The 26,417-nt window shown below is 36.1% G+C and overlaps 2 protein-coding genes across 4 annotated transcripts in view; one reads left to right on the top strand and one right to left on the bottom strand.

Moving 5' to 3' along the window:
- Positions 1–362: 362 nt before the first annotated feature.
- Positions 363–7,429, top strand: rec114 (REC114 meiotic recombination protein). The gene is made up of 6 exons (XM_041995925.1): positions 363–551; positions 1,853–1,942; positions 5,056–5,133; positions 5,517–5,690; positions 6,718–6,795; positions 7,036–7,429. Exons 1-6 carry the CDS (start codon positions 468–470, stop codon positions 7,198–7,200), a joined length of 669 nt encoding a protein of 222 aa, XP_041851859.1. The 5' UTR covers positions 363–467; the 3' UTR covers positions 7,201–7,429.
- The window catches only part of LOC121646039 (neuroplastin-like), a 37,193-nt gene continuing 18,203 nt past the window's right edge, over positions 7,428–26,417 (bottom strand). For 2 of the 3 annotated variants that reach the window (XM_041994944.1, XM_041995063.1), the window contains 7 exons: positions 19,649–19,823; positions 17,440–17,534; positions 13,707–13,840; positions 13,279–13,552; positions 8,834–8,855; positions 8,647–8,720; positions 7,428–8,553 (listed from right to left, as the gene is read on the bottom strand). In XM_041994944.1, coding sequence (XP_041850878.1) covers positions 8,660–8,720; positions 8,834–8,855; positions 13,279–13,552; positions 13,707–13,840; positions 17,440–17,534; positions 19,649–19,823 — 761 coding nt within the window. In that variant the 3' untranslated portion in view covers positions 7,428–8,553; positions 8,647–8,659. The remainder of the gene's footprint in view (positions 8,554–8,646; positions 8,721–8,833; positions 8,856–13,278; positions 13,553–13,706; positions 13,841–17,439; positions 17,535–19,648; positions 19,824–26,417) is intronic. The other variant, XM_041994992.1, reaches the window with a different exon arrangement.

Genomic DNA, 26,417 nt, shown 5'->3' with positions numbered 1-26,417 from the left:
CATTCTTCATAGTAACGTATTATCAGCAAAATAAGAAATTTACTGGGGATATTCAAAAGTGTATTTGGTCTCTAGATTAAATATGAGCATTATTTTTTATTATGGGACAGAAGACAGTTGATTGGTATTTATATGTATATATGTTATACTTAAAAAATATATATAAAAATACTATAAAGAGACAGGCTATATAATACAATACATAAACTTACTGAAATATTACAATGCAGTTGTAATATCACAATAATATGCAACATGACCTCAGAAATACAAATCGACAGAGGTAAAAAATAAATAAGACAATAAACAAATCAGGTTCTACTCTTGACCGGGCTTGCTGTTTATTAGTTCCTGGTACATAACTGAGGCTAATCACCTTTAAGCGCACGAACAGGGGAAACAAGCTTTTGAGGGACGTTAGTAAATCAGGTGTTGGCAAACGACTATTGGCGAACTTTCTCCTGGAAATGGCTACCAGTCAAACTTGGACGTTAATACGTTATGGGCGTTTCACCCCTTGTTCTGGGCAGAAAGGAGGAAAGCCGTGGAAGGTAATTAGAATATTACTCAGTTGTAAGAAAAGCAGCATGCTAATGCTAACTAGCTAAACTTCAGCTTGCTTTTTTTTCGTCTTCTTCTTTTTTAATTATTATTATTATCATCGTTTAGCCGCTAGCTAACAGCCACCCTTTAACCACGACTTACCGGTTTTTGTGTCCAGGTCATTTTTTTCACCTTATGAAGCCTGACAAAACCAAAGAAGGCAGTTGTGTATCTACTTAACCAGGGGTAGGCACCTGTGGTTTTTTGAGCTGCGGTCCTGTGGTTTTAGATGTTTCCCTGTTGTAACCTGATTCAAATTAAATGGATCCAACGGCTTATCAAGTTTTGTTAAGGGACTCAATAATATGAGGTGTGTTGAAACAAGGAACAGCTAAAACTTGAAGGATTGCAGTTCTTAGGGATAAAAGTTGCCCACTCCTGGTGTAACCTTTAACTTTTAGCTTGTGTTAATTTCTCCTTATCGCTCATTCTTATTAGTTATTGTTCATTCATCAAACAGGAAGACTGAAGCTCATTACCCAAACTGATATTTCTTTTACGTATTGTCTTACTGGTCATGTTGTTTGAGTAAAGACTTCTATATATGTATATTTATTTTGTGTGTTCTTAATTATAATTATTTTATGTTCTTTTATTGCTTTTTGATGTCCATAGTATTGAATTGTAAATTGAAACTGATCAAAGCAACCAGTATTTAAAAGTGTTCTAGGAAATATATCTTCTGTCCTGTGTTCAAATATGTATATTTTCATGATTTAATTTTTCAGGACCCAAAAACCTGGTCTTAGTAGCAGGTATGCATAACTAAAATCAGCATAGCTACATTGCATGATATTAGCATTACCACTCTGACAATAATAATCATCAGTTATGCAATTTATGTAAAATAAGGTAAAGTCTAATCACAATCTAACTATAAAAACTTACATTTCACGCTATAATATAGAATTAATGGCAGTTTGTGTGTGTGAAATTACAAGATTATACCAGACTGCATTTTAATAAAAATAATAATCATTCCAGGTGCTCATGATTTGTGTTGGTAAATACACGTTTTAAAGGACATCTTGAATCTGAAAATTAATCCAAATCACAACACCTCTTTTTCTAGGCTTTAAAACAGCTCTTTAGCTCACAGAATGCTAAAATTTATAATTCTACACTATTAAGATAGTCATTATTATCATGTTAATCTTTATATGTAAAGATTGCCCATATTATTTTATATCAGAATGCCTCACACTGAAATATTCAATTTTCAGGAAATATTTATTTATTTTCTCATCAGGTTTTCGAGGCAAAGGGCAATAAGCCAGAAATTGTCCTTACAATACTGGAGTCTGGATACTTACTGGTATGTCAAGGGGAAGACAGCCTGGTAAGAAGACTATTTGGTTAGATTGACTTTTTTGTCATGTTATCTGTGTTTCCAAAGGATTGTCCTTTCTGTTGTTCTGATGTTGGAGATGTGATCTATTTTTATAGGTAGCATAAATACAGAGAAACTACCAGTTTAAATCTGTTGTACCTGCTCAGCAGGAGACAGAAGCTTATTTTAAATTTCACAAGCACTTGACATTTCAACTTTAGACTGAAACAATTTTAAGTGCATTCAAAGACTTTATTTCAAAGGCATTGTAGTCTACCTTTTTTGTAAGTAAATAAATAAATTTCTGGTGCACAAAGATCAGATTAAGGCTACAGGGGGAATGATGTTGGAGCTCATTTTAAGCTGCTGCTGTGATCGTCCTGCTCTGACACTGGCAGTTTACATTAAATAAAAGTTATTGTTTTCCCTTTCCCTACAGAAGTATTCAACCTGAGTTTGGTTGATTAACACTGTCAGTAGAAATATATATTCTTTATAGGACCATTGTAACATTAGACGTTTTATGCTAGCTGCAATATTATGTGAAGGTAAAGAGTTTCACTTAAATTTCAATGTATTAGTATTTTAATGATTTTTTTTTCTTTATTTTGCCCATTACATAAAGTATCAAGAAATGTGCAAAATTATCGACAGATCTTTCTGATAGCGTATAAAAAACTGAAGTCTCTGCCTCTGATCAAAGACTTAGAAGGAGGCTGTATAAGGTATTCTGCTGAAGAGCTTGACATTTCCGTTTAAATCCAGTAGAATTTGACTGCATTGTTTATGGATGGGTCAAGCTAAATATTCCTTAGATCTGCTTGAGTTTAAGAATGTTACAAAGAAATTTGTTAGGCTCAGACAACATAAATCAAACAAAATTAATAAATTGATTGCATTTCTACTTTATGTGACTCATAGAATATGGACTTGATAACTGATTTCCTATTAATCACATGGGTTTCTTGACAGCTGTGTAACATTAAAATGACTTGAGCTTTCTAGCTCCATGATCCCAATACCATTGACAGGGTAAAAAAATACTAAAGTCAACCCCAAATATTTTAGACTACTAGTGTTTTAAGCTTTGTCAAGTAGCCCGTCTTCCTTGACCACAGCCATATCTTCCTGATTTGTAGTAGTTGTTGTGGCACTCAAAAAAAAAAAAAAAAGTTTCCTCAGACCTGCAGACAACAGAAATTTGAGAGGCCACTCTATGTCTGATTAATAGTGTTCTGGCAGGAGACACAGCTATCGCGCTGTGCCAAGCTAACAAGTCAGACATATATTCAGTTCAAACTGATGACAGCTTTCACTGAGGGTGATGGACTGGTTTATTATAGTCTGGTGCAGTGAATGCCTAGTAATTTTTAATACAGAGATATTAAACCTATCAGCTTTGAGAAGGTCTAAAACAAACTTTACAAATTGTCTGGCAATAGCATATGTGATAAATTAGAAAGAATTAAAAGGTTACTGAGGAAAGGTCTTGTCAGAATGTTAATATGCCTGACTAATTGGGATAGTCATCCAGAACATGCAACAAATACAGTTTAAATTAACAAACAGCATTATAGCAAAACACAAAGATTTTTTTTCCACAATATTGAGAGAAATCTTTATGTTGGTCTACAAAGAAAGCTTTTAATCCTTAAGTTTATTATATATCAAGACATAGTATTAAAAATCATCTAGTCCTTACCATGTCTTAAAATTAGGCAAACAGATGTTAGTTTAGTTTATTTAGTTTATTGAACAGGGACCATGTATAGCAGCGATGCTCTTTATACCAGATTATGGTTCTCTGAGCTCATTTCCATCAGCAGTCCCTAAAACACACAGAAATAATTACACATACAAAATACAAATCACATGTACAGATAATAGTAAAAAGAATACATAGATAATAGTAAAATACAGCGAAATGGTAGAGAAAATAAAATAAAAACAAAAAACATAAATAAACATTACTAATAGAGGTTATAAAAGTAAGCTTTGGTCTACTCTATTTAACCCCCACCCACCATACTTCCCTCATTGTCCCATAAAGTAGATATAAAACATATTACAGGCTGGGACATTTGCACATCTTCAAATGAACAATAGCAGGTGACTTATTGCCTGGGAGCTACTTCCTTCTCAATTGCTATGCAAGCAGTGTTTATGTGCTTCATTTTTTTACACTCTTCAGGCGTTTAGGTCTAGATTCTGTTAAATAAATAATGGCATAGTGTGGTATGTAATGTGTTATGGTTTATTTTAGGTTGTATTTACCTTATTAAGGGTCAAGTTGGAAGGAAACAACTCAGATAAAATGATTCACACATTTTTCATGTTCATCAAACTGTTTCTTTACATCCTGCACAATGAGAGCTGCATTTGTTAAATTTCTTTTGTGCAAATGTACTTACATGCCCTGCAGTTTTAGGTCATTTTAGTCATTTTAGGTTTTAGTTAAATATTATATCTAAGAATACTTTCAGAATGTGTCTGAAGAAATCGTATTTTTCAGAGAAAACAGTCTTTTACAGTACACTTTTTAGCAAACATTTTGTGCACTATTTGAGGAAGATGCTGTACTCGTAATATTGCTTCAATCTGTTTTGAAAATGTGTATTATAAACACTTAGCATGGAAAGAGGATGCTAAAGTATGGTAGATGGTGCAGAAAATTTGTTTTGATGTGAGAGACACATTATTTAGAAAGCCTAAACATTTTATCCAATTTCAGCAAAGTTAATTAAAACACACGCACAGTTTTTTTTCTTCTTTTTTGCCCATTGTGTTTATCTGCTTTTGTAGAAAAGCTTATCATGTAACTCTTAAGCTAAACTTACTGAGTTACTGAGTAAATGGAGACCCCTGCAGACAGTTTTGGGTAACTTTTTTTTACCCTTATAATTTCACAAGGGTTTTTCCTAACTTAATTTTTCATTTTCACAAGTGAATGAATGCATATCAAGCATCTTTGATTGAGCACATTCAAAAAGTGGAGTGTCCACATGAACAAAAATTCTGAGAAGTGTTTTTGATTTTCTTCCACAATATCTTAAAGCGTCTTAACAAATCCAGTGTTCAGAGTCCTGGTTTGCCAAAGATGTCTAACAGTTTATCTTTTTCAGGATGCGATCACTTTGCTATCACATTCTCTTAAAGTGCAACAGAAATCTGATAACCTGATGCTTCGATTTACTGTCAAGGTGAGTCATGATTTGTACATTTTATCCTTTGATGGCTTGTTTCTATTTCAGAGTCCAACCAAATATGTTAAATTCCTTGAAAAATCAATGGTACCTTTTTTTTACTATGCCATAACAAATTAACCTGCCTTATACACTGCTTAGAATATTACATGTCAGTGGTTGTATACAAATCCTTTTTTTTGTTATCATATTTGTTATTGCTTTTTTTTTTCTTTTATATATATATATATATATATATATATATATATACATATTTTTTTTTTTTTTTTTTTGCAGAGATGTTAATTGGACAAAGTAGACATACAAACCACCAGTTGTGTTTTCACCGGTACGGTTGATTGACAGATACAGATTGTTTGTGGTTTTATGGATTTCTGCAGGGAGAGAACCGCATGATAAGAATGCAGTTTGATGGAAGGAGCAGGGCAGAAGCCATAAATGAGTGTTCAAATGCTGTGGAAAAACTCAGGGAGTACATTCCTGTCACCACTCTGGATGATGCTTCACTACATCTGAATCAGCCCCCCACTGATGTTCCTGCACCAGCAACACAGGTTGCTAAGCGTACATCTCATTAAATATATCTGTATCAGAAATGGCCCTGACAAATCCATCAGGTTTTTTTGTGTATTCAGTAAGTTACACTGTCATATGACAAAGGTGGCAACTTAAAGGTGAGAACAGATTAACACTCGTGTGTAAATTCACAATATCAGACTCACTTTTTGTTCTTTCTTCAATTTTAATCTGTTGAAATTTGATAAGAACAATCTTTCTAGCCATTTATGGAGCTGATTTTTTTCAGATAAATTTAAAAACCGTTATGTAAATGTCTAAAGAAGAAGATAAGTTTAACTATCTTCAATCTTAATACTTATTGTCTCCATGCAGTGGTTAACCTTATCAGCAGTGGCTGTATTTCCTCACTAGATGGTGCTATTTACAACACTGTCGTATTCTTAGAGGTGACATTACAACTACTGTAGGAAGACTGAGATAGAATATATAATGGACATGAATCAATAGCCAATCCCACAACAAGGTATGTCCGACATCAAAAACACTTATTCGTGGAAGGGAACACATAGCAATTATATAATATCTGTATGAATATGTAGTAATTAAACAGCCACAGTCTTTATACATGCTTTATATAATTAATATTTTATCAAATTGTTGATTACATTAAAAAATCATTTCCTATAATTTAAAACCAAGCTAAATATACCACAACATGTGTAACATAATGAACTCTAGGAAAAAGAGGCTTCTGCTGCATGACAGTAGTTACTATTTAAAAGAAAAAATGCTCAGAGCTAGTGATTAATTACAAATTGAAATCTGAGCAAAGTGCACACCCATCTGTTGTGGGCCTTCGGAGCGTAAACCATGAAGGACTGAGAAAGGAGTGGACTGAATTTGACCTTTAGGGAACATACACTGAAGAAGTTCACGGTGAAGATAAAAGGACTTTGAGGGGTAGAAAATTTTCAATTAGTAATGAGGCCATTGATTGGTCTCTCAGTTTCATGCCATGTCTTTCAAATATCTCCCCTCCTTTTTTTTGTCATCCTGTTGCAGCTGACATGTCAGGAAAAGACTGTGGGAACTGAGCATGAGCCTGTCCAAGGATTCATATCCATTAAGCATCTTACCCAAGTATGGTTGTTTAAACTGTGATACATTGGTCACCATGTCATCTAAAGCCAACTTGTAATACAATTAATATTACTATATATGTAGCATACATCTTTGTGTCAATTTTATCAAGAAAGCAGTTTTGTTTCGCTTTATTTTTATGGCTTTCATTTGCATTTAGTGAAACTAGAAGTGCCAGGTCACCTAAATAGTTTTTCTTTTTTTTTAATTTTCTTAAATGTTCTCTTGATGTGCCTACAGCACTTCCTGGGGGAGACTGCTGTGACTCTTCCTCAAATATATCATGACAGCTCATTGGCACAAGGTGACTTGGAGCCCATCCTGCGTGCTTGTCTGCTGGATCCCAGCTTCCATGCATTTGTAGAGAGGGTAGAGGTGGAGCTGAGGAAACTGCTTGAAGAATGACCAGTTGAAGGCAGCAAGGTCCAGTCAGTAAAATAAGATATTGTTCTTTGTTGTTGTACAGTTTGTGTAGCCAATGCCTGTTGGTGTAGGAGTGTTTGCAGTTTTTCTGACTGTTCTTGCAGTGCTTTTTGTAGTGCTATCTCCTATGAGTTGATCTGATATATGGCTAAAATTGAATAAATTTCCCTTTGTATAAATTCATAAATAAATACACACACTGACATCTGGAGTTTTCAGATTTTTTATTCAGAAAAAAAATATTGGTCTCACTCATATGTTTGATCGTGGCTATATACTCTGGTCCCTCTGTTCCTAAACTTAATTCAGGTCCATTTCCACCGCAACACACATGGATACATTTTATTGAAAGAGGAGTCATGCAGCTACAGCAGTGAATTTTGCTATGCCAGCTTCCAAGTGATCCCACAATATTAAAGCTTCACTGAGTAAAACAAACTGCCCTCCATATATCTATTTAAGAATACATATTGCATAGGATTATAGCCATGCTATACAGTTAAAGAGAGAAAAATAGAAAATAAAAATCAATTAAAGAAATCGGGAGATATAAAAAAAATATTTTTTACAGATTTCCTATCATTTAAACACTCATACTTCAACATATACAAGACACCTAAGTTACTCTGGAAAGAAAATATAAATAATACACATATCCTTTTTCAGATAGTTAAACACACAGTAGTCATTTTCTGTAAGCACTCAATTAAATTTAAATACTGCCAGTCATTGAAGCCCTTGCTTCACAATAAAATTTCTCTTAAAAGTAGACTTCTTGTCACAAATCAAATAGTTAAATGACAATGATATGCTGTACAAAGTTTTAACGATAAAAACTATATATATATATACATATATATATATATATATGTATATATATATATGTATATATACACAAGGATGACTCCATAAAAAACATAGGTAATTTTGGATGCAAAAAAAGCCACACCAGGGATAACAACAGAAAATGTCTATTCTGAGTATCCTATTGCGTAATTATCTTGCATGCATTGTACATGATATGTAATACAAAAGGGATCACCTCATTTGAGGACATGATAAAATTATTAAAGAAGACATCAACAGCACATTGAAAATGTGTACACTTTCGATTCATGGTGGTTTAGTCATTATTCGTCATCCTGAAATCTCCACGTAAGACTGAATAAGGCATGCTTAAGACAGCCATTATGTTCTTTTTGTTGCCAGTGTTATGCTGTTATTGTTTCTCATAAAATGAGACAGGATATGCTTTTTTTTCTCTCAAAACTGCCTGGAGCTCTATCAACCTCTGATACTTTCATGTAGTCAAAAAACGCAGTTTAGCCTTCTCATCTGTGGAGAGAAAATCAAGAAAAGGCGTGACTATGGATTATTCTCACAGTGAGTTCTATATTTAGTCCCCCATCCCCTGCAACAGTGTCTTACTTGAGTAAATTGCTTATTTTGTATTCCTCTGGCGAATGTTTTTGTCCTTGTGGTTGTTTGTTGAATTTGTCTTCCTACGAAAAAAAGCAGTTGTGATAGTAACTACAAGGTACAATTAACAGGTACAATTTAAATCACAGCACCCTCTGTTTTCATGTAAGTTATATAGTAATACTTAGTTACTTACATGGGTCCAACTGGCTCATCATCTTTGACATGGGGAGAAACAAGATAAAAATAGCACACAAGTCAAATATCAGGAAAATGCTTGTGTTGCATGTTTCAGCACATCTACTGCAAATAACTTGTGTTTTGCTGTTTTCACCACTGTCTTGTCATTTTCTGTCAGATATGATTTGTCTAGGATGTGACATCCTACTTTCAGAACCCTGGCAATTACAGGGGTGTGGAACTGGAGGCTTCTTACAACTATAATCTTTAAAAGTTTGTGGACATTGACGGTGCTGAAACATGACAACAATTGTCCCTTAAAGAGCAGATTTAAAGCCGAACATTGTAAATTTAATCTAATATTTCACCTGTATCTCATGGGGTTCCTATTTATTTCAAATAAGCATATGTGTAGGAGGGTTACAGATGGCTCACTTACAGCCATCTTTTAATTACAATCTGCAGTTTCACGGTGATTCTGAAAGGGGCTATTACATGAATGTGATGAAGTGACTGACTTGGCATTAAAATATGTTTCTCCTCATTGCTTTCTCAGCTTAACGTGTCCTACAGTTGTACATAATTATCTCAGCGGGCCAAATATATAAAATTGTCACTACAGGGCAGTGCAATAAACATCACAGACACAATGCAATAATTAAAATATAGGGTGAGTAACTGGTTGGTATTGTTGCATTAGTCAAAAGTTAGTTTTAAACCAAGCAGCCTTGGAGTCAAAAAGGTGATTGGTGTTTTGCAAACAGATGAAATGTGTCAACAGGTAAGAAACCATTCACAGTGAGATATTTTCCATGCAATCATTAGTCTGGGATAAGCATCATCATCAGCATTCCATGGCATTAAAATGGAGCAACTCATGGCAGGTATAATGTTAGACAAAAAAATGTGGTTCATTGAGGAAGAGAGGTACATCTGTCAGCATATAAAACTGTTTTCACACCTCACATATGATCACAAGTTTAGTATCGTGACTGACGCACAATAACATAAAACAGATTTCTACTGTGTGAGATTTTTTATAACGATGTAGCACATTAAATGTGATTTACAGCTAAAGAAATGTACACTATGACAAAAAGAATCATATATTTTGGTCAAATTACATAACATTTAGCTTTTATTTAACTAGTCACCACACAGCAAAGTCTGTCATTTTAGTTTTGAGACACAGGGTAGAAATGACAGCCTCTGCATCAGAGCCTTTGGCTGTGGAGTTAAAAAGTGTTCCAACACAGCTAAGCCATCAAGAGACCAGAATTTATAACACACACAGACAGGGGCCAAAACCTCTGGGAACAGGAGGATGCTGAAAGGAGATTTCAGAAAGGCTGTGCATCATGAGCTAGGAGTCCTCAATCCTGATTTGAATGGCATAAACATAGCAAATGTAATCTACCATAATCGCTTTATTTTTTGGTAGATGAAACCAAACTCGAGGCCATGCAAAAAGCTTACCTCAAGCCTTACTGTTGTGTAAGTCTGTGTGTTTAAATGTGTGCATTTTAAGCACATGTAGTAAAACATTTTACTTGCTTTTTGAAGAATTATCAATCTAACTCCTTTTATTAATTGTATAGATGGATGTTTCTTGGATGGAAATATCCAAGCTGACTAATTTGTTAGGCAGAAGGAGTACAATAATAATAATAATAATATTGAAATAATATTACAGTACAATGCTTTTCTGGTAGTTTTTATAAAATATATTATCACATAATATAAAACATCACTTAACACTAAAGTTGACATTTATCCTAAGTAAGGGATTATCATATTGACTGTGAAGCATCTTAAACTACTATCATGGATTATGAACTAATATAAGATATATATATAATATATTTCTTTTCTGTCACTCTAGCTCATGCTGAGTGATTTTGTGCTTTGTGTCCATGTACAGGAACAAACAGAAGAAACATCTCATCAGAAGGATTATTGAGTTTATAGCAGGCTGATTTAGCTTAATATTTCTCATTTAAATATTATTTTGCAACCACAGGATCAAATGTGAGCATGCATGGTTGTGTGTGTCTCTCTTGGTCCTGTGATGGGCTGGCAACCTGTCCAAGGTGTACCCATACTCTGATCCGACTGCAGCTAGGTTAGGCTCCAGCCCCACCTGAGCAGGATTATGAAGGCAGAGAAAATGAGTGGATCCTCTTTTGCTTGGACTGCATAGATAAGAGGATGTACTTGTGTAGTCTGTGTTAGAGTGTGCCTCACAGCTGTTGTCCAGCTGCAGTGATTCACATTAGATGAGGGGCGTGGAGGTCCAAGAGACTCTTTTATAACTAGAGATGCCTTTAGTCTTTCTGGACATGGCCACTTGTCACATATACAGCAGTTTAAGCAGTACTTTTCAGTCAAGTGCTCAATAATACCTCTACTTTACTGGCCTGAATGAGGGAGAATCTGTACATACTATGAAACATTATCAGGGTTTCCTGGCATAGATATTTAAGCATTTATGCCATAATATTAAATGCTATCAGTAGGAGAAGATAAAATGTCTTACATGACATGACTGTTAGATTAAGAAAGAGTTATTGGCGATTCAAAGTAGAGTTGGGTGATCACAGATTAACATTGGTTTCTTAGTACTTTTAGAGGAAATTGTAATACCCACTATTTCTGTATGCACTTTCTACTATATTTTAGAGTTATAATATTGATTATTCAATGCTTCTTTTTTTTTTACTGTAAGCCAGCCTAAGCTGTTAACATCCATCTGAATATGCTGTTGCCACTGACTGAGCAGGAAAGACAGAGAGGTGTTGCTAAAAATGAAATCATCATGCTGCTAAAGCTGTTTTGGGGACTTTCTCCAGCAGGAAGCAACTTAAGTTTCCCTAAAAAAAAAAAGTGTCAAGATTTCTTGCAATATGCTTTGTGAAAGGACAAAAAAAAATGCTAAGTCTGCAACAATGAGAAGTCGTGAGTGAGTCTGCTGAGCTTTAGAGAGAAAGGGGGGGCAGGGCTGTGCTGTGTTGGTCAGATGAGCGGTACAATCACAGGTCAAGCTTAACACAGGAAGGACATTATCTCCTTGACATCAAACTCTGTCAGTACTAACAGCGTTTTCATTGCATACGTTATTTTAAAAGATATATCAGTATGAATACAACTGTGATAAAAAATGCAGTCATGATTAATGACCTTAATATTGCTCGATGGGATTATTTGCTGACCCATAAGCACAATTTGTTGATGCAGAAATACGGAATGGATGAGATGTTACTTTGGTACTTGCATATGTTAAGTTAGTTATCAAAATGAATAAATGAGAACACCAATCTAAATCATAACAGTGTTTTAGCCAAAGCAGGGCATACCACAACCTAACATTAATCAGTGCATGGTGGTTTGAGTTTAAATAAGAAGCAGATAAGAAACAAATATCCCAAAGAGGAAGTCTGAAAAGCTTTAGAACAGCTTTGTTCACATGTTCTGCTCACTTGATCAATTTGGAGATTGTAATGGCCTATGTTTTTCATTTTGATTTTTTAGTTAAGACAACACACTTTTTTTTTTTCACATACAACTCTAACTCAATTATATATCTATAAAAAGCTGTAAATCGCACAGTTTTAGGTTCAGGCTGGGATTTTAACGTAAGGGAAAAACAAAACTGATTACAAATTCTTTTGCTCTGCTTCTGAAAGCATGCCAGATTTTACAGTTTAAGCTTATGGAAATTAAAACAATTATCCAGGTTTTCATGTAGCTGACTGAACTCATTTCTCATTAAAGATCATAGTGGTCTGGATGGGCTGTAGGTTTGTAAAAACATACAAAATGACAGAAATAAAATAAAATTTAAAAAAAAGAAATCTCCATAACCATGCAGGATCTCGCACTTACCACCCATTTAGATTATGTTTCCATTTGGAAAGAAGGGAGGGAAAAGAATGGTAACCAATTAAGTTATATAGTGGGATTAAAAATCTTCTGAAAGCTTCTGTAGAGACTGATAACCCTTCTTATTTAGAAACACTCTCATTCTGATATCACAAGCAAATGTCCTGTTATCAGTTGCCAGTTCAGTACACAAATAGCCAACTCTTTGAAGGGTGAGCTCTGGCCCCCCCGTCCCCTAATGTGCATCTGTAAAGGTCATATTTGCATGCATCTAATATGCGACTTATAGGTGACCATGTCCCTTTCTTCTCCTTTTGTTAAACCTGTCAATAGCAGGAAGCAAATCCTCCGCTCCCCGTCTTCTCTGATAGCTGATGCATCCTTGTGATTCAAAGTTTACTTACATCTTTATCCATCCCTGTAACTGAGAATCTTATGCATTCACATGTAATCTTCTCAGATTGTTAATTTAAAAAAATCAAGTAATTTCTGTGCATACAATATTTTTTTATCTGATAGATAAAAAAAAAAGTTGATTGTTTGCGAGTCTCTTCTGCTTTCAACGGAAACAAATGTGCTTACCGTCAATGATGTCATCTGGCCTCTTTCGTTTCTCATACACAACGATGATGACTACTAGGATAATAATTTCTGCCAGTACTCCCAGGAAAGGCCAAAGTGGTGCAAGATGGCTGCGCACTCGTAGTATAGTGGTCTCAGTAGTGTTTCCAATGACATTAGTGGCATTGCATTCGTATATTCCAGGATCTGCGTTTATATCCAGGTTTAGTATGTTGAGCTCTGTGTAGTTGTCTCTGTTTGTAATGAAGAAACGTCCAGTGGAATTATCAATATCCTGAAACACAATAGACATTTCTCAGTCAGTGGTATTGAAAACATAAGAAAATTCTTAGTGCAAATGCATTTCTTGTCCCTATAAACACATATATGTTTGTTTGTTTCTCGTTTTATCTCTTGGTTCTATCTATATTCGGTACATGTAAATATACCTTGTAAGATGTTCCATCCACTTTTCGCCATGTCCAAGTGGGATGTGGGTAGCCGACAGACCTGCAGTAAAGCGTTGCATTTTCCCCCTCGTTTTTATTTTCACTTCGTTTGTGGCCAATGATGTCAGGTTTTGCTGCAAAAATAAAATAGGTAAATAAAGTTGTCAATAGCTCAGCTTGCAGAGGCAAAGAAACATTTTAAACTATGGCCAGATGAAATTAATGAAAAATGAATGATTACCTATTAGACTATGACAATAAGTCAGGTCATATAAGCATCTGTTATTAGGATGTCTAAGACAGAAGAGTGTAATCAGGAGGCTCTAAATCGGATTGATTCACTTAAGTGGTTCATTTGTTTGGTTTTTTCTTTGTTTTTTGTTTTTGTTTTTTTTTGTTTTGGGGGGATCTCACATAGATCTCACTTACAAACTACTACAAATCCCATTTTCAGGAAAAAATTTTAAGTGAAACTAGAACTCTGTAATTTATTACAGACACAAGCAAAAAGGAAATACTTTTCAGAGTCTTGATTTACTGTTTGCAGTACACTCAGAAAGTAAATAAAATCACAAGTTTATAGAATATACATATAAGTGTACTGAAAGATTAACTAGAGACATGTTTAGTGTTTCAGGTTCAGAGTTTCATTCTCACTTCTAACCTAAAAAACAGAAATGAACTAAACTTTAAACTATTTCAAAAGTGTAATGGTGAACAATTAATTCTAACCTGTGGGAGGTGAACTTTGAACTAGTTCATGAGAAGCATGGACTTCCATAACTCTAATTATTAGCACCCCATTGTAAAGTCACATAATTTGTTGCCATTTATTTTATTAAAAAAGAGAAGCAAAACAATAACAAATTCATCACATTGACTATTTTAGGTTCATTTAACAGCTACAGCCTTGTGAGTCTTCAGGTACATGCATACTTGGGAAAAATGCTAAGGATAACACAGTTTTACCAACAAGGTGATTCTTACGTGCTGTTTGCTGATATGCAGTGTGACCTTTAAATTTTGGGGAAACTGGTCAAGGATTAAATAAGTCCAAATAAATTATCTACAGCAGATGCACCTAGCAGTAGATAGAAAAAAATTCAGCCATGACTTTACACAAGACTTATGAGATGCATCTGGCCCTAAAGCATCACCTGAAATGGTCTCCATGGAAGAGCGGCTGTGAAGATGAGTAAAGATGAATGTTTCTGTTACATTTTAGAAAGCTTCACCACTTTTGTGTAAATATGGTCTTCTGATGTGACCTCATGTGGTAGGTGCAATAAAAGAATATTCCTTTTCAAACCTGAACAAACCAGAACATATGTCTGTCATGGCTCTGATTTTTAAGTGAATGCCTAAAAAGACAATGATTTGTTTCAGATACTAGTTCTATGGTAGTAAATGCCACATCAACTTAAGACACATATGACTTTTTAGCTCATTGTACAGGAAATGAATAATCACTACATGCAAAAATCTGTTTTGAACAGAATTAGCTTGAACTAAAAAGCATGATTTTTTTGCTGCAGTTATTATATGGACATGTATAGTTTACATACCCCATCTAACACATGCAGGCAGGAATATCACTGGATGAGATTTATAAGCATTTCACTACAATTCATAATGAGGTCATGGAGGGGGGGTGGGGGGGGTAAGATATGAGAAACTCCAGATGTTCCCATTCAGAGTAATTCTACAGTGAATTCCTCAAAAGAGATGTGGAGCCAAAGCATAATGGTATAAAATGGCTCTGATTAATGAATAAAGTCATATTGAAAATCCAGCTCTAAGGTTATAGAATTGAATTCAGGCATATATCTGGGATCACTGCCAAGCCATAATGATCCATTAATAGAACAGGCTTTGTCCAATATGAAACTTACAGTTCCTATTTAATGCTGACAACTACCTATATAGAAAAAAAAGAACTAGTCTTGCTTTTCCACTAATTCTCAACATTACAATTATTTCTTTCATGCAACTGAGCAGAACAAGGGGAAGGCCTGGAGCATGGATAACAGAGTAGGAGGGGTCTGAGCTCTTTGGTGACATCACTCCACTGAAATTATGGTGCACACGTGCTCCCTGAGCAGGGGAGTGGCCAAGCTCATTCGTGCCTTATCCTGACTGTATTATGTCAGTGACTGACAGCACACAGAGAGCCCTAGGAGTGGTGCTAAAACTGGCAGAAACCTCCATTTCACACTCCTGACTGATTAATCTGTGCGCTAGACAGAGGTAAAGTGGCATGTGAATGGGACATTGATGAGTGAGATAGGGCAAGGTCATAGTTTAATTCAAAGGGGATTAGGACATAATCTGAAGAAGTTGCTAAATGAAATCAGCTCTCCACAGTTATAATTTAATATGATCAGCTTGTTATATGACATTTGTTATTTAAAAAGGTAAATTCTGGGATGTATGTTAAAAAATATGTATCTGTAGTAAGCTTTGTATCACAGACAATAAACTCCTCTCCTGCCACAGAGATGGCTGGGACTGGATTCAGAGCCTTAATCCTACAACATCACAGAACCCTCCATCTGTTGCCTCTGAGCTGAGTCCTGCAAGGATGAGTGTGCCAAGGACACTGTAGGCGAGGGATCTCAGTGAACTGCTGCCAGAAGCGCAGTAAAAAGCTGGCTTGCTTAACAGTGGGCTTGCTACCTAGGTCACAAAAGATCTCAAACACCTCTACAGAATCACAAAAGCATTAAAGGACTGAAGGTAATTCTTTTTTTATATCCAGTAACTGTACTGGCTCATGAAACTGAGATGCTGTTGTTTTAATATTTTTTGATCGTGGATGTCATTGTGAAAATCATGCATCATCAGTTCAGTTACGGACTTTTCCTTCAGAGGGCAGATAGTAAGCCTCAACACACCTGCCGTCTTGCAGCCTAGCCTAGTGATGGCTTGAGTTCTTCAGTTTGAATGGCGACAAATGCCGTCATCTCACAATCCAGTGAAAGCAGAACACACACGGTCGTTACCCATGTTATGCAATCAGGCAGTGCTGCAAGACAGCCGCGGAGTAAGAGGCAGAGGCATGCTCAGTATGCACCATCGCCATGCCACAGCAAATTGGCTTAAGCACTACACACAGGGAAGTTTCTCTTGAAGAGAGTTTGACTTGCCCTTTCTCAAAGAAGACTCCTTATTCAAGATGATTGCTTCACTGTCAGCTTGAATGAAACCAGCACAGTAGTTCTCTGGTTAGCTTTCCTGCTATTTTATTAACTTCGCTTCTTAAATTTTTACTGCTTTTGCTGTTATTCTATTAAATAAAAAGCTATATTTTACTTACAAAACTCTAACTCCTGTTTTTAATGACTGCTTAAGCATGCCTCCGGGTGAGACTTGTGCTTTGCATGTTTTGTAGAGCATGTGGAGTGCCTGTCCATTTTGCTAGACTCAGTGGAAGCCAAGAGTGACAACAGCCTCAGGAATGCTCCCTGTCATCACCACTGCACTGCATGGCTTTAAACATCTTTGTCAACAAGGACTCTCTTAGCACAGCTTTAGGAGGTCAAGTTTCCTCAAACATTTTCTCTATTTCTCGGTGGTAAATCACAAATGACGTTATCATATCATCACAAATTAACTTAAATTTAAGCAGAGCTTTCTTTAAATCCACAATAGAGGAATTTAAATCCAGAATGTCAGATCCAGATTTCTCATTCAGCCGGAGTAAGTTAAAGTTATCATACAATGGTAAACTTACCTTTTACTTCAATTGTGGCATTTGCATTCGGTGCCATGTCAAATGTATAAACACACATGTATTCCCCAGAGTCATCTGCCCGTGGTTTATTGATTCTGCAACAAAATACAAAACATTGACTTATTCCAGAACTTTCACATACCAGTAAATTGCACTGCAAAGAGTCAAGCTGGCTGAGGCATCTAATATCAGTTTAATCTAAGTAATTACTTTCCAGTGTCAGCCTGAAGGACTTACAAAGCCAAGGGAGACTAAATGTGGTATTAAGTTCTTATATTACAAAACTGCAGCAATCATTTCTTCAGGGAATAGCACCACAGTCATTTTAGCTGTAATGTTCAAACTATCACTGATGTAGTGTGACAAGAAAGTGACCAGTTGGTCTTATCTTGTGGCTAGACAGAGTATGTGATGTGTCTATGGGGGTGACACAAGCGTTGTGCTCCAATGATTATACTGTGTGACAGCAAGAATTAACAACTAGTGGGTACTTTAGGCTGTAATAGACTTATTTTTTTCTTTCACGACAGATAAATAAGACTAAATCAAGCTCTGATTTTTGGCTGTGATAGTTTAAATCACTGCATTGAAATTTAATTTGTGATAAAGTCTAGTTACTTCACCACCAAACTTAATCTGTACCTAAAACTTAAAATTTGATTATTAAATGAGGGGATCAAATACAGTGGTCGTGACAAACTCTGGATTACATATATTTATTTAGTACTTAGAATAGTATAGCATATCGTTTATTGTCATTGCAAAATACAACAGTACAGGGCAACAAAATGGGTTTAGCAGCTCTGCCATAAGCTTGACAATTTACCTTAACTGCAATAATAAATACAATACAAAAATTATATTATAACAAAAGTAGTTCAAAAAACAGGTAAACCTGTATATTTAAAAAAAAGTAAAGAAATAAAGTTGAAATTTAAACAGAACTGTGCTGAACAGGGTGTGCTGTTTGATTTTTAAATGGTTGTGTATTGTTATTTAGAGTGGTTCACTTGTGAACGAGCAGTTATGCCAGGAGAAATGTTCATTATACAAACTAATTTGGTTAACTAATTGCACTCTGCCAGCCATAAGAACATGTTACATGTCATATATAAGAATTTTCCACGAACATTTAGAAAAGAGTCATAACATACAGCAGGGATGTCGTGGAGGGCCACTGTCCTGCAGGTTTTTCATGCTTTGCTGCTCCAACACACCTGATTCAAATTAAATTAAATTAAAATTAAAATATTTCTTTATCAATCTAAAAGGGAAATTATAATGTTGTATTTTTTTTTCTCCCTCCAAATCAAATTGATTTAAAAGCTTGTTGTCAGGTTCTGCACAATGAACCATTAATTTGTGTCAGATGTGTTGAAGCAGAGAAACATCTAAAACTTGCAGGACAGTGACTCTCGAGGACTGGAAATTGACATCACTGTGAAGTGAAATTTAACCTCAGAAGAACAGAAATAAACATATTAAACCATTATGTCATCATGTGTGTTACCACAATGCCAAGGAGGAAAGAAACCAGCAGTTGTCTCAACAAAATAATTGTTGCCAATCAGTTTGGGAAGGATTATAATGCCATTTCCAAATCACTGGGAGTTCATCATTCTACATTTAGAAAGATTATTAACAAATGGAAAACATTAAAAGCAGTTTCCAGGAGTATATGTTGCATCAAGTTCATCCCAAGGACAAACAATGTCATGTTTAAGGCTGTTACATACTCCACGAGAAGCAAGAACTTTTTTCATTGTCCTTTGGGCCACAAGAACATAGCTTTAATAGGATAGGATATAAAAAAAAATAAATAAAAAAAAAAAATGGGCATACCCAAATTGGGTATACCAAATATGGTAGAAGAGGAAATGTCTGTACACTGGTTTATCGCCTCTGTCCCACTTACAAGAAAGTACCTACCATCAGTCAACCAAGCAGAAATACAAACCTCAGTTTCCATGTACACAGTTGTGTTCAGCTCGCCCACTTCCTGCTGCAGCTAATCAGTAATGCTTTTGTCTATGTGAGGTGCTCTAAGAATTTTTCCAGACCCCACTGAGACCGATGTGACTATGCAAGATTACAACTTCACTATTTTTGCTTGTGTAAAAGTATCACATTAACTGTTGATGGATTCTGTTTATCATCCCACTGCTGTAAACAATAGAAAATGAGTTGTCCTCTTAAAGCTTTTTGTCACCTGTAGTCAGTGGTCTTCCGCTCTATTCGTGTATTAGGGATCTCACGTCCATTCTTCATCCAAAAGCTTTCCTTGTGTGGTGTGTGGGCAGTTGTGAGGTTACACTTCAGGGTAACTGGTTTGCTAGAGGTGTCCGGTGACAGGATGGTATGATCAGATGCATTGATCTTTGGTTCTGAAAGACAGAGACAGTCAAATCTTATCCCTGAACTAAGGCTGAAAGCTGTTTTAATGCTTCCTCTCTAGCTGTAATGTGGTAGCTGCAGGCTGTGTGCTGTTTTTAAATGATCTGTGTGGGAGGAAGTCTGTGAAGTTAACACAACAAATAAACAAACAAAAAAAAACATAACTGTATGTATCTACTGGTATTCATCTTAAGATAATACCTGTTATTTTTCATTGTTGGATGAACTGCAGTGGTGCACATTAAGTTGCGCCTGACACAATCATTTCCAGTTATTTAATTTTAAATACTGGAAACCTCTACATTTGCTTTGCATCCTTAACATCTTCTGAAGTTCACTCAGTCATGGGAATATAGCCTATTGTTTATTTTGGAAAAGGTTACAATGGAGTCTGACAACTTAACCATCAACTTTCAAGACCAAATCTCCAAATTAATGTTGATGTTGATTTCCGCCGAGTAAAGTCTGCCTACTTCTAGTTTAACTGGTGTAAACACAGACTGTTTTGCACCGAGGTTCTGAGAGCCGGTCTCCCGACGGTTTAGCATTCAGCTAGACAGCGCCTAGTGAGTGAGTGTCTGATGGTAGCCAGGAATTAGCCTGAATGCCGGATTGCTTGTTTGGACCTGTCTAGATGAATGGCAGTTATGGGCTCAACACACAGAGGGGGACCACCGACGGCGACAGGCGAAACTCATCGCCAACCCAGGTGAGACCGAACACAGGGGACGCGACAAACAGCAGGGACAGCGGCAGAATCGCTCTCGGATTGCTTTTCTCCAAGAAATTTGATTGGTTATGTTCTTGGAGGGAATTTTGACATTTTCAAAGCAGTCTGTAATAGAAAAGACATGAAGATTGAAGAGTCAGAAGATTTTGCTCAAACTGACAGAAACCTTTCTGTTGACTCTACTGTACAAAAGAAAAAAAAAAAAACAACCCTGGGATCATCCTATTTTACAAACAAGGAAACAGCATGGTGAATATCACCATTTAATGGCGGATCAGATACAGCTAAAATGATCTGCTTCTCCATGTTGAAAGTATTTGCAGACTGCGCTGTATGGCCTGCTCTCATCTCATTGGTCAGTCAATGAAGCCCTAGCTGGTTGGTTGCAGTTCCAACGATAAAAACTGAACCTTTTTCTATTTTCTTGTGTTGCGTTGTGAGCCCCCGTTTGCACGTCTATGTGAACGAGCGCAATATTTCACATGTACGAATGTCGCCTGTCACTTGGCTTGAGGAGGGCATCGATTTTCACCTCATTGTGCAAGTTATATAAGATAACAATGGAGAAGGAGCGACGTCGCCTCACGTGTGTCTTGCCCATCAGTCTGCTAAGAAGATACAGTCCTGGTGGCTAACATGTTTACTTGCTGTCCACCAGCTGATGTCTTGTTGTGACTTCTACAAGCTTTACATTTCAGCCATTCCTCACAAGGCATGATGAAAAGCTGCAGTTATATATTACAATAATAAGGTGTTCATTATTTGCAGAGCAAAAGCTTCTGCTTTTCAAACTTCTGCACCAAAATATAGTGTGCATGTGCTAGCTGGGATGCACTTCATGGAGAATTAGACCAAACAAGGAAATATTTTTCGTGAGGGCCCACTTCATGCAAATACTAAAAAACTGTGGACCCTCTGCCCCACCGCATGCTAATAATATGTTTGATTTTATGCTTGCTAAATGCAACTATAAACGCTCTATCCTGGCTGATTCCTGTCCTTCGATGGAGTCATATTTAAAGACCCATTCCATAACTTTTAGACCTTAAAACTCCACATTCTGGACTCGTTTGATGGCACAGTGACATCTATTATGTGCATTTCTGAAGCCGTCAGTGCCCAGCAGTGTCCCGTGGCTGAAAAATTACACTATGCAACATTTTCATCCAGGACGCTGCGTGATGTTGCAGCTGAGTTTCGCTTTGCACACGTCTCACGCTAGCAAGAAGGTGTAAATAAAATGGTCAGTTTGAATGCGCACCGTGGTTGATTTAGCAAAAGTTAGAAGACATTGGAGGGAGAGACGAAACAAAAAACACACAAGACTGTTTTTTACTGTCTGGAGTACAGTAGGATGCACGATGGATGCTGAATTTTGCCAAAGAAAATTGCAAAAGTTAAGTAGAGTATCTTTATAACATATAGCCTTACTTTTTTTTAAATAGGGACAAATCGTCTGCTTTGTGGTGTTTCTCAGACATGTGTCATTGATTAAATGTTGAAGGAAAAATCAAGGTTTCCAGGATAGAGATGAAGTGCTCCACTGCTGTAGCGCCACCTACTCACTGACCTCACTAAACCCCAATAAATAGACGATGATTGATTGGATGCACAAGTTGTAGCCCTACGAGTGGCGTTTTCTTATTTTTATTTATTTATTTGGACTAAGGATATATGTGTTAAAATATTAAATAGCAGATTTTGATGACCTCCGTTTATCCACTTTGGGATCAGGTTTAAAAAGTTCAGGCAGTTTCATGTGAACGAAATGCCCAGATTAAAAAGAATAATTAAATAAGTGGACACTTTAGTGGATATGTTCTCAATTTTTAATCACAATAGCTCTGAATGGTCAAAGTGGTCTTAGTTTCCTTTGGGGGGTCCCGGACCCCAGGTTTGGGACTACTATGTTATGTCATAGTGGCCAGGTTGCAGAAAAAAAACTTTATAAATAAATAATAATAATTGAGTGCCTTCTACATAAAAATACTAAAACTTATGGCTCTTTTTTCTGCTTTTACTTTCCTTTAAAGGGGTGTTTAATGTGATGACACATAGTTTTATCACTGCAGATGAGTCAGAAAACATTGAAAAACATGTCATGAGCCCTTTATTTCCACATTGTTCTACCATAATTAAATATTAATTTATGCCTGTTATCTTTCTCCTAGGACCTAAAAAATAAATTTCCTGTTGGTCATATTTGCAGTAATATTAATATTGTTATTAGGAAGCTGGTTAGGTTCTTCAAGATGATCTATAAATTTACCCATAAAACCATCAGACTATGGAGAGAGGGTAATAATTTATAATCATTGTGTAAATGTAAAATGAGTTTCGAGTATACCACTCACAATGTAAAAATGAAATAAATAAATAAATACATAACTTCATTGCAGCAAATAATTACTTACATACACCCACAAAGAGATTTAGGACTGTGTCGTTACATCCCATTTTGTGGTGGATTTTATGAAATTACTGCTTGCCTTTGCCCGACAGTATCGCTGAATGTCCTGATTTCTCTTCAGCTCAACTGCATTAACTTGTGAAATAAATTAGTAAATTGTATTACTTCCCTTGTGCTTGTAATGCTGCCCCCATTTAACAATTTCTGCATAATCTTTGTTAGAATTAACTGTTTATACTTAATGTGGGAGTGCTGTGGGTGGACTTTCAGCCTCACGTGTTTTAGCTAAATGTGATTTACACACAGTTGTATAAATTAGGTTTCTTGGCTGAAGAGGGCTGATATATCACTGAATAGACCCACGGACATTTTGAAGTATCACCATATCAATGCCTAAACATCTACATGATTAAGCACACTGGTTATGAAAGAATACCAGGGTCAATTTCTCAAGGACAATCACAGAAGCGGAGGGTGTCATTTGAAACCAAGGTGCCCTTTTCTCTGCCTTGAGAAGCAAGCAGGAAGCTTTCTCCACAATGCCCCTCCCCCTCCTTCAGGGCGGGCCAACCATGGCAACAACGGAGCCCCCGAGGGGAGGAGCGGAGAGGAGAAGCATCATAATCCTACTACTGTCTGCTGCTGCAGAGCCATTAGTAAAGCAAAGGAGGTGAGAGGGGCGATGGAGACTGACAGTTAACTTCTTTTAGCATTTACTTCACCCTCTTCCTGTAAATCTGGATACTGAATAGCTAAGGGGATAAATTCCCCCACCCCCTCACAACTCTTTTTTTTTCTCTCTGACAAAGCAGAGAGAAAACATGTACTATTAATAGTATCTTCGAGATATGCGTACACACTCAACATGGGGTACATAAATTAACATTTAGCAAACACGGCACAGTGGTCCACTGGCAATGTAACTAGAAGGTTGTTTGTAGGACGTCTTGTTGCACTTAAAATGAGTGTGTGCTTGATGTGGATGTATTACCATTTCAAAGTGAAACTAAAGGTAAAATGTTGATCTACATGAGTCAAGATGTCATAAACCTGATCGTGTGCATCCTCATTCTTTGTGCTCCTGCTGTTAAGCACGGAGATCAGTACTATTTCCCATAAACTTACAAAGAATTGACTGGTTTCTTCCTTTTCTTCATGGAATTTCTTCAATTTTTTTATTAATAAATAAGATATTTTTTAATAAAATAAGAAGTGGTACATTTCTGATATTTAGTAGTATTATCACTTTAGCTTAAGTCACTGCTTTCAGCGGTACATATCTGAATTCCTAAATAACTGTTGTAGGTCATTTCCATAAGTGACACTCAATGAAAAATGTTTGCATATTCACATAAAATATGTAACACTCGTCACTTGAAAAGTGACTGGAAATTTCATTTTCAAACAGAGAAATCAGCAGTGATTTGCCAGAATAATGTGTAAATTTGAGGAATATAAACAAAAAATCTCAAAAGCCATCCCTGCACTACAAATAATTATGTTTTTGTTAACCATTTGTGCAAAGGTTTAAGGATGACATGTATGCAGAAGCAGTGTATTTATACTCCAATGTAACAGTCAATTCATGCAGAAGTGGCCTCTACAGACTATTTGTCAAATATGAAACTTACCTACATTAGAGTAACTTGTAAATGACACGATTTAAAGCTGTCAACAGCTGCGGTTCTGTGTTAAAGTAATAGAGGAACATTTTTGGAAACACTTCCATTTGCTCTATTTTGGAGAAGCAAATGCAAACACCAACACCACCATCATGTTTGTAAGCAATAAATGACACTACAGCCCGCTACACTCACAGCTAAATGCAAAGAAACAAATGTCTGTCACATGAAGCCAAGTTTTTCTAGAGATTTAACAACCATGCTATTTGATTAGTTTTAGAGAAGACTGTTTTATTTCTTTTTAACAAAGCAGAAAATCAAGACAGAAACATAGTGGTAGTTTCTGCCTCTCTGCTGCCTTGTGTAATGCTTGGTTAACTGGCTGCTAGCTGTGGCATTCACTTAGTCACATGAGAGTAGTATGAGTGTTTCCCAAAATGTCACACTATGTCTTTATTTGTCAATGACCATTTCTTGATAGTTTTCATGGATTTTAGGTACATTTCCTGTGAATTTGATCCATGCATGATTTTTTTTTTGTTTGCATTTTACTTGAAAATCAAAAGGTCAAACAGATATAGGTTTTGTAATGCAAATATATATATATTCATATACTTATTTTTGCACATTCACAAAAATTAAAATTATTAAAACTTTCTAAAAACAAGACAGACTTCAACATATCTACAAAGCTACAAACTATACATCCATATCAAAGGGCTGTTATGTATAGCCTGTAATATACATGGAATAATTTGCATGTATTGCATGTATATTGAAGAAACATTTATATATCAGTAATGACAGTATATTTTGTCAAGGTTTAACTAGGTGAAGTAGGGGAATAGATAACATATGAACTGCTGTCCCTACGAATTTTTCTAAAAGTGAAATTTGCATTTGCCCTACATCAAACAAAACAGTATCCTCACATAAATCTAGATTTGTCAGTCCAATCAGACGAGTCAGCAAAGACCAGATTCCCCAAAACTTGTCAAAGCTTCACTATGACTAACAACATTCCACATTCCCTGTGCTCCAGTGGGCAGAGCACTGAAGCATGTACAGATTAGGAGGGTCCAGCTGAAGTTCAGTTTATCTGAATGTTTGTGCACACAGAGCTGAAGGTTAAAGGATATAATGTCATTACTGATTCACAGTCACACACTTAATGGCGGAGAAGGCACAAGGTAACAAATTGCACAGGCAGGTCCAGAGAGACCCTTGTGTAGAAATGAAACCTCATTCGAGGTTTCAAGACATGAGACATTCCGGCCCACCGTGTGGTCTTATCCTTCATTGGATTACCACACATAAATTTGAAAGCAGCAAATGTTTCCTTTTATCAGGAAGGACTTGAAAGCAGGAATCATTGTTTTACACCTGAACGGATTCCTCCTTGTGTCTTCTTGCAGTCCCGTTTACACTGTGCCCTCAGTGAGAAAGTTAAATCAAAAGGGCCATTACTTCAAAGCACCACTATGTTTCCACTACATTTAGCTGGCAGGCAGAGCTTTGAAGTAAAAAAAAAAAGACAATCAGTGCAAAGCAAGAGACACAACATGATGATAAAGTAATAAAGATCACAAATAAAGCTTAGAATAGGAAATATGATGAAATAAGGATACAGAGAAAGAGAACATGGTTAAGAACTTTTAAAAGGACACACAACAGAGTAAGAACAAATGTGTAGTGTAGGGAAGAAGACAGAAATGTAGAGAAACTGGGTAAAGATCCTGGGTTTGTGGTCATTTATAACCTGTTGCTTGGGAACTTTTGGAGACAGGGAATTGACTCAGGTAACTAGTAGTGAACATAAAAC

The sequence above is a fragment of the Melanotaenia boesemani genome, chromosome 1 (assembly GCF_017639745.1).
Source record: "Melanotaenia boesemani isolate fMelBoe1 chromosome 1, fMelBoe1.pri, whole genome shotgun sequence".
Classification (NCBI taxonomy): domain Eukaryota; kingdom Metazoa; phylum Chordata; class Actinopteri; order Atheriniformes; family Melanotaeniidae; genus Melanotaenia; species Melanotaenia boesemani.
The sequence above is the reverse complement of the archived record's forward strand: the minus strand, read 5'-3'. Positions and strand labels throughout refer to the sequence as shown.

Coding starts and splice junctions, on each gene's coding strand:
- rec114 (XM_041995925.1), top strand. CDS start 468: ATGGCTACCAGTCAAACTTGGACGTTAATACGTTATGGGCGTTTCACC. Junction 552..1,852: donor AAGGAGGAAAGCCGTGGAAG/GTAATTAGAATA, acceptor TTTTCTCATCAG/GTTTTCGAGGCAAAGGGCAA. Junction 5,691..6,717: donor TTCCTGCACCAGCAACACAG/GTTGCTAAGCGT, acceptor ATCCTGTTGCAG/CTGACATGTCAGGAAAAGAC.